General features: G+C 36.0%; 1 protein-coding gene across 1 annotated transcript in view; it reads left to right on the forward strand.

Annotated features, from left to right (window-relative positions):
- Window positions 1-1,813: 1,813 nt before the first annotated feature.
- The window catches only part of LOC121862447 (apolipophorins-like), a gene marked incomplete at its 5' end in the record, with an annotated part of 25,741 nt that continues 18,316 nt past the window's right edge, over window positions 1,814-9,238 (forward strand). The window contains 6 exon segments of the mRNA XM_042360747.1: window positions 1,814-1,960; window positions 2,385-2,512; window positions 7,356-7,476; window positions 8,007-8,121; window positions 8,593-8,813; window positions 8,928-9,037. Of these exon segments, the coding sequence (XP_042216681.1) occupies window positions 1,814-1,960; window positions 2,385-2,512; window positions 7,356-7,476; window positions 8,007-8,121; window positions 8,593-8,813; window positions 8,928-9,037 (842 nt within the window).

The following is a 9,238-nucleotide window of genomic DNA, read 5'->3' on the forward strand; positions in this document are numbered from 1 at the left end:
ACGACTGCCTCAGTCGTACCAAATATTTGTCAAATTACGTATTTTCGTGTCCCGATGTTAGTGATTGTGCTGTTTGTGCTGTGTACTGACAAAAATTTTGTTTGTACTTCCCTTTAAAATGGCTGGCAAGCGTAAAAGTGAGAGTTTTGTGGTGCCGAGAAGAAAAAGAGACACACATTTTAGATTTTCTATGTACGTATTATCTTTGCATTTTCGACTTACGACCAATTCGGCTTACGACCTGGATTTGGGTCCCTAACCCCATAGTAAGTTGAGGAGTGGCTGTACATTCATATTAATTTTTTTACATTAATTTTACTACAGCAACAACCAGGGTCTTATCTTTTCATTTTCTTACGTAGAACCATCATCATTTGTCACGGGTGTTGTAAACATAAACGAAAGCAATGCCATCTCCTCTCCTCTTGTGTGTTTTAATATTCTACGTTTTATTAATGAATTGCATTGTTCACTTTGCGTATATAAATATTAATTCAACCAAATACATATTCAGGAATAAACAATAATGAATTTTTTTACATATTCCTAATACAATAAATGATGCAGTTTCCTTGAGTGCACAAGTATTCATTGACGTTCCACTATCACTCTTTTTTTTTCTTTAACATCAATGGTTTCTTCTACTGTACAATAAATAACTTAATTAAAACATACATATTTTTTACAGTAATTTTACTATAGCAGTAACCAGGGTCTTATTTTCTTCAGTTTCAGATGGATAACTGACATTATGGGTGTAAACACTGACAACAACAATGGTGTCCCATCTTCTCTTGTGTGATCTTATTTATATTGTATAAGGTGCATTCATAAACATTATTTAAAGAATATAGTTTGCATTTTTCATTAATTGTTTTGTTTTGGGGGAAAAGAGGGTAAAAAGCCACACAAAAGATTTGAAAAGGTCACACTGGGGAACTCATATTCTTATTATTGCTTTATTTTAATGGTAATTAATGATTCATGATACAGTGACTCACCTTACACTGCAATATTGGAGGAAGCATTACCGTCGTTATTCGAGGCTTTACTGTACTGTATTTCCTAAATCAACAGTTTCCCTCCTTTAACCACTTTCCAGTTTACTGTATACCTTGAAAATCAAGTAATGATTTATATTCTTTTTGTGTTACAGTATTAATTTTTGTGTATAAAATGAACTCCTTTGGGCCTGATTTACATGTTGTTGCAATTGAATGATTCCCTACAGCAGCGGTTCCCAACCTCAGGTCGAGACCCAATTCAGGGTCGTGGGGTGCCCTCACTCGGGTCACTTGGGGCCCTCAGACAATTTTAAAAATATAGTACTTATCATAATCAAACAAATTTTTGCTTAGCATTCAAGCTATATAATATATTATATGCCTGAGGGTCACGACACCGTGTTGTTGGGAAATTTAGGGTCGCAGCAAAAAATGGTTGGGAACCACTGCGGCCTATAGTCTTCTACGCCTTGAGTCATGTCATAATTTCTGGCCATTACTTTGACACAGAATCTAGGGAACTTATTCACACCGAAACTGTGTGAGGAGGAAGCTACTGTTGTATGAGCTTCTTAGGAGTTTGCCTGTTACTATTGTTATATAACCTGGAATATCTCTGATGCTCAGATTTCAGTTGTCATATTATATAAACTTTGTAAAACATTTAAAGACAAGTCTCCAAATTATGAAAGACTGAACTATTGTTATTGTTGACATACTGAGACAGTGGTGGTAATTTAAGCAAGATTTCTCTGTTTTTTTTTTTTTCATTTCATATTTAATTTCTTTAAAAATTTATGGACAAACAGATTCAAGAACAAACTCCGAGAGTCACACAAGTAACTGAAGATATCGTTAATTTCATGAAGGGTATCATAAAAGCATTCCAGACTTACGCAGGTGGCCACTTTGTCTTCGACTACATGAAGGTTACTTATGGCAGCATTAATGTTAGGGTAAGTCACCTCTGTTCCTGATGATATACTGTATTTAGAAACTATTAATTAAAATAAATAAAGGTGTCCAAAAAAAAAAATTCTCTACAAAGTTTTGTTATCAATCTGCTAATTTATATCTTTTTTTATTATCTTATGGACTGTAATGAATTCAAGTGCTGACTTCATTTTCCAATTAACATTTACACTACTAACTGATTTCCCAAGTAAAAAACTGTACTTTTTAATGTAAAACATTTTCAGTTTTAATGGATAAGTGATGCAGCTTACAAGTCTGTGCTTAAAACTATACTTGCAATTTAGGCATACCTCATTATTGTATTGGTCTAGTGATGATGATTAATCAAATGTAATGTGAAAATTCTCTTTACTCATTATTGCACGTGTTGTTTATTTTTTCTCTTGTTAATGTCATTTGCTTTAGGTGATGCAAATGTGGGAGAAGTGGAACAGTGCAGAACGTAAGAATATGGATGGACTTGAATGTTTCACCTTCTTGGTGGCGGACAACATATGGAGAGTGTTACATGGTACTAATTACTTCCTGGATAAGTAAGTTGCACATTCCTATATCTTTATTTATTAATGATAATTTGATTTGATATACTTATTTAAAAAAAAATTAAACGGTGACCTTCTTTGGTGGAAGTTAGCTAAATGGACAGTGGCCTTCATCTATGAAAGTTTCATGTATGCTTGTACAATATGGAGGGGGAATCTTTAGCTGCTGATTAAGGGTTAAGACTTATTGCAAAGTGCACACAAGTGAGCAGCAAAAATGAGCTTAATATTTAGTTTTACAGGAAAGAAGACAATTAATACAATTAAAAATTAAATGAACATGTGTCAAGTGTGGAAGCCATTGGAGGCACACATGTGGATGAAAGACTTGATGTACTGTAATTTGAACATGTTGAACAGTTGACAAAGTCAGTGAAGAGAGTTATAAAAGTACCATTAAAGATAGAAGGTGAGAGGCAGACCCATATAGAGATAGATTGAGTGATTGAGCTGATCAGTGGCAAAGTGTCTGATAGTTGTAGAAGTAACTTAGAGGGAAAGTACAGGTATGGTGAATAGTTATTTTAGTAACCAAAGAAAGTCATAATTAAAATATAAATAAAGATAGTTGTGTACAAGTGTTTTTCTTTGTTAGACTCGATATGATTTGAGGTACTGTACATAGTAATATCTCCATTAGCCAGAATCCCTCAAACCCGGAAATCTCCGATAGCCGGAATTGAAATTGGCTTGAAAAATCATTCCCAAAGCCGGAATTTAACAAAAAATACGGCTTTGGGAAAAATTTTTCCAAGGTTGAAAATCGAGAACATTTTCTAAAAATGTCTTGAATAAAGATGAAAGTTAATTTTTTTTTTTTTGGGGACCTGACCTGACTCAATGTCAGGTGGTGGTAGGGTGGGGGATTAGTGGTCACCCTTTCTTGGCTGGGGGATTAGTGGGTCTCATGACCTGAAGATGTCTTGAATAAAATCGAAACCTAAAGTATTTTTTTGGGAGATTGTGATAAGTATAAGTATAAATGAACAAAGTTGTATCCCTACAGCATTACATTAAATAAAATTTTAAAATATGGAGTGAGAAAGCAGAATGGTGTGGATGATTAGAGAGAAGGAGTGGAAAGGAGTGGTAACATGCACCAGTGTTGCCAAGCGATAAGCTCCTCAACAGCTGATCTTTTAATTCACCTTCATGGAGTTGCACAACAAGACCCTCACTGGATGCTTGTTGTCTTGATTCCTGTGTGTGTGTGTGTGCTCAAGTGTACTAAGTTAATCTCCCCTACTGGGAGAAGGGTCCAGTTAGGGGTATGTTCAATGAGACTAGATGAGACTAGATTCTATAATGTTCCTACTGTCAATTTAATTATAGAATCTAGTCTCATTAAACATACCGAACCCGGCAACATGAATTTGAGTAATGGTATGTACAAACTGGATAATTTCGTAAATAAGAAGATTTGTAACCAGGTGAGAAGGTTGGGTCAGCTTACCCTCTGACCTGACTACCGACTGCTGCGGTGCTTTTTGAAGATTAGTAGGGTCATTACCTAATACCTGACCATTGTGGAATTGATCTCGCCCTCCTCTGTATATATATACACCTTGTTTTGTACTTCTCCTTAGTCTGTACTCACCCCTGAAGATGTGAATTACACGAAAGCGCTTGGGAACTTCGTGTTTTCTTCTTTCCTTTTGGCTATCAGCATATATATATATATATATATATATAATATATATATATATATATATATATATATATATATATATATATATATATATATATATATATATATATATATATATATATATATATATATATATATACATATACATATATATATACATATACATATACATATATATATACATATACATATACAGTGGCCCCTCGGTTAACGAACTCAATCCGTTCCAGAAGGTCGTTCGTTAACCGAAACGTTCGTTAACCGAAACCATTGTTTCAATGGGTTTTTGGGTAATTGGTTCCAGCTCACCGAAAATTTCCTAACTTCAACAAAAATAGCGGAAAAATTTACTTACTTTGAGGTGTGTATGTAGAAGGCTCCTGGATGATGGTGATGATGTGCATTTGAAGTGGGAGGTGCAGGAGGAGAAGGGAGAAGAGAAGGAAGTGGAGGAGAAGCATTTTACTGCTTCTTGGAAGGTGAGTCACCTTCCATGAAAATGTCAGGAACCTCTGGACTGACAGATTCTCCACCATGAACATCCTCTCTCCTTCTTGAAGTGGAAGGCTGAGGGCTAGCATCTTGTTCCCTCTGCCTTTTACTGAAGAAAGTGTCAATTGTGGTCTGTGGGGCATCTGTCCTCCTCACCATTAACTTATGTTTAAAGAAGGAGACCACTGAGTCCTCAACATGACACAAAGTTAGTTCAGTTTTTTCCACTTCTGGGTGCTTTGAAGCCAGTTCCCTGAACTTCTCCCAGTGGTAAATCACATCTTTCAACTGTTTAGCTGACATATGGTCATCACTTTCAATTTCCTCCTCACCACTGTCAGCCTCTACCCGTAACATCTCATCCAGTTCCTTCAAGTCATTAGGAGTAAGTTCCTCCTCATGAGACATCACAAGCTCTTCCACATCCTTCTCCTCCACTTCAAGACCCAATGACTGACCAATGGACACAATCTCCTGGTCCAACTCTGTGTCATCCTCAAATCCCTCAAAATCATGGACTACTGATGGCCACAGTGCTTTCCATGAAGAATTGAGGGTTCTATTGGAGACTTCTTGCCATGATGACACAATCAATTTTACAGCCTCCAGGACGTTGAATTGTGTCTTCCAGAACTGTTTCAGTGTTAGTTCAGGATCAATGGAAGTTGCCTGATGACACCTCCTAAACATTTTCTTCATGTACAACTTCTTGAAGTTGCTGATCACATTCTGGTCCATTGGCTGTATGAGTGATGTAGTGTTTGGAGGCAAAAACAACACTTTCACAAAGTCAAATTTATACTCCAAATTTCTGGCAAGGTCAGGGTCATGACCAGGAGCATTATCCATGAGGAGAAGAGCCTTTAAAGGAAGTTTATTGGTGGTTAGGTAGCTCTTGACAGAGGGGCAAAACACATCAACAGCCCATTCATTAAAGAACTGTCTTGTCACCCATGCCTTACGGTTGGACTTCCAATAAACTCCAAGCATTGTTCTTACCACTTTCTGTTGCTTGAACACCCTGGGGTTTTCAGAGTGGTAGACAAGCATAGGCTTCAGTCGGAAATCCCCTGAAGCATTGGCACCAAGCAATAGAGTGAGACGGTCTTTCATGGGTTTATGCCCAGGTAAAGAGGCTTCATCCTTGGTGATGAATGTTCTTTTGGGCATCTTTTTCCAGAACAGCCCAGTTTCGTCAACATTGAACACTTGCTGTGGAAGATAATTTTCTTCTTCCATCAGTTTTTTAAATTCAATTAAAAACTTTGCTGCCCCTTCTTTATCAGCACTAGCAGCTTCACCATGCCTAACAACACTTAAAATGTCACTTCTTTTCTTAAATTTTTCGAACCAGCCTTTGCTAGCCCGAAAATCTTCAAATTCTGTTCCTGAAGAACTAGGTTGATCTGTCTTTAAATGTTCATAAATCTCCCTGGCTCTTTCACAAATGAAATCACCAGAAACTGAATCACCTTTCATCTGTTTTTCCCTAATCCAGATGATAAGTAACCTCTCAGTTTCTACGATTAGGGATCTACTTTTAAACACTCTTGTAGATTTGTCTCTCACGTTCACTTCCTTAAATTTGTCTTTTTGTGCAAGAATTGTCGACACAGTTGATGCCGACATGCCATATTCTTTGCATAGCGCATTTGATTTAATACCTTGTTCGTGTTTTTTTATTATTTCCTGCTTCATTTGGATTGAAATCACTTTTCTTGATCTCTTAGGCCCCATGCTGGATTCAAACAATGGCAACACGTATTTTTCAAAGTTAAACTAGCTGTAAATAAAGAATATTTTCTTTAAAATAACACTGCACTGCACTATATATTGTCAATATGTAAAATAATTTTCAAAATGACCAATAATTTGCTTGGAAACACAGAAAAAAGCGTTTAGTTGAAGAGAGTCTCAAGCAAGATGTTACCTCCAGTGAAAACAGAGAGAGACTGACGCCTGTTTGCTGTGTTAAGAGGCTGGATGCCGCGCATTAAACTAGTCACTTTACCTTCAATTTTGTTCAATAATTGTTAAAATGACTAAAAAATTGAATATTAAACTTTTAAAATAATTGAATAGTATAAACTTCTTGATATTTACAAAAATAGTAAGGAATTTAAGCCCTAGAACCGATTAATGTATTGGCGGACTGATACTAAAGCTGGTTGCCCGGTCAGTGCAAGCGAAAACATGTTGAGGTCGGTTCGTAAGAAGTTCGTTAAGCGAATTTTTTTCGTTAAACCGAATTGAAGATCCTTATGGAAGGCAGTTCGTTAATCGAAATTACGTTAACCGAGGTGTTCGTTAAACGAGGGGTCACTGTATATATGTGTATATATATATATATATATATATATATATATATATATATATATATATATATATATATATATATATATATATATATATATATATATATATATATATATATATATATATATAATTTTTAGTGACAGTAATGACCGTGAAAGCAAGCTTTAGGGCTTTAGTAGATACCCGTACTATAGAGACAAGATTTTTGTATTTTAAATGTGAATACAGTAGCAAGCTTTTTTAAATATAGAAGCAATCATTATAAATATACAAAAAACATTTATAAACATACAGAGAACCTTTATAAACATAGGTTACTCTGGCTAATACTGTAGTGAACACATGTTCTTATCTTTTATATAAAATTTATCTTTGCAGATTATACATGTTTAAGCCAGACTTGTACGGCAAGATCCGATACAACCAGCTCCTGCCTTTCCCATGGACCAGCTTCATGGAGGCTCCCCACTGGTATATCTTTACCAGTATATTCCAGAAGGTGAGAAAATAAAATAAAATACTCACCACAGGTTGTTCATTAGTGCTACATTATTTCCTTGAAGTTATTTGTGTTCCCAATGTAGGTAGGTAGTTAAGTTTAGTGGTGTCTCTCATCTTCTTAACCTTTCCTATTCATTTCATTCATCAGAGTTATTCTCTTCCTTCCTTTCTGTCCCTTTTCCTTAGTCTAGGGCGGGTGTTGGAGGTACAGTGGTAACGTGTGTATCTATCACCAAGTGAAAGGTTCGAATCCTACTTGACCCAGACACACATGAGAAGGGTGTTATCCAGTGTGTCTCTACCATACACCACAGGTTTCTCAGAGTCTGATTTCCTTTTGTACAAACACTGGATAACCCAACTGCAGGAATGGGTAGTAAGCTGATTTTTACCCCATGTATATAATATGAATATTCCCAACACCTTAAGAGATTGGGATGATTAAAAATGTTTGAGGTGCAAGAACTCTTTCCAGGAATGGATATTTTTTATTAAAACTAAAGTTTTTCACTTTCTTTCCATTATCAGGAGTTACCAGCGATTGAGGCACAACGGTTACTAGCCAGTGAAGTAGATGATGTGATTATTGGTATCCAGGAACTGTATTTCCCTTATCCCTTCACAGCCACAGCCTTAATAGCAGGTATGAATGTAAAGAAATCTTCTCCATAGGTGTTATGTTATAGAAAGGTAATTTATGAGGTAGTTCTGAGGTATGGAGGGTAATTTATGAGGCAGTACTGAGGTATGGAGGGTAATTTATGAGGCAGTACTGAGGTATGGAGGGTAATTTATGAGGTGGTATGGAGGGTAATTTATGAGGTGGTGCTGTGAAATCCAGTGATTGAAACTAATTTTAGTTTGTAATACAGTATTTCATTATTTTAGGAAGGGTTTATCTTCATAAATACAGTAATACTAAGCATATCAACTTTAGGCTGAGAATATATCAGTATTCAGTATTGTAGTGTTGATGAGAGAGTACCTGATGCCTTAGATTTTTTGGAATTTGATAACTTATATTCATCATCCTTGTACTGTACTGTATAACATTTGTGTCTAGTTACATTTTGTGTGTTGACGGTGTGTAACTGTGATGGGTCTTTACCATCAGGTCAGCATGTATCTACTTTTGACCTCCACCATTTTGAGTTCCTTGGCTCTTGCTCCTACCTCTTAAGTAAGGACTTTGTGGGTAATGACTTCGAGATAGTTGGTGTGTACAAGGCCAACGATGGTGCAGCCAGTCTAGAATCTGTGGTTGTTCATGGTCATCGCACAGATGTCACTTTGCATGTGGACGGCACAGTTGAAACAACTCAGGCAGAGGCAAAGGTGAACTTTACTTTTAGTTTTATTGTTCATGAAAAATAAAATTCCTTTTAGTTTATGGTAATAACCTGTATGTACTTTTTATTGAACAAATATAATGTTTATTTCATTCTTTAGGTTATTAGTGAAGAGGGATATTCTGCCTTGAAGATGCCAAACTTACTGGTGACTTGCAGCAAAATAAACCGAGGATGTTCTATCACTGTTACTGGCAAATACTTCAACAGGTTGGTATTGAAAATGTTTCGTCTAGTTCTGTCTATCTATTTTTTTTAGTGCTCACCAACCATTGTCTTAAGTGGATCATGGAATAAATAAACCTTCAAACAAAGGAGGAAATGGTTGTTGCAAGACAAGTGTACAAAATGACAAGGAAAGGGCTGAAACACACACACACACACACACACACACACACACACACACACACA

Source organism: Homarus americanus, unplaced genomic scaffold (assembly GCF_018991925.1).
Source record: "Homarus americanus isolate GMGI-L3 unplaced genomic scaffold, GMGI_Hamer_2.0 scaffold31037, whole genome shotgun sequence".
In the NCBI taxonomy this organism is placed as follows: domain Eukaryota; kingdom Metazoa; phylum Arthropoda; class Malacostraca; order Decapoda; family Nephropidae; genus Homarus; species Homarus americanus.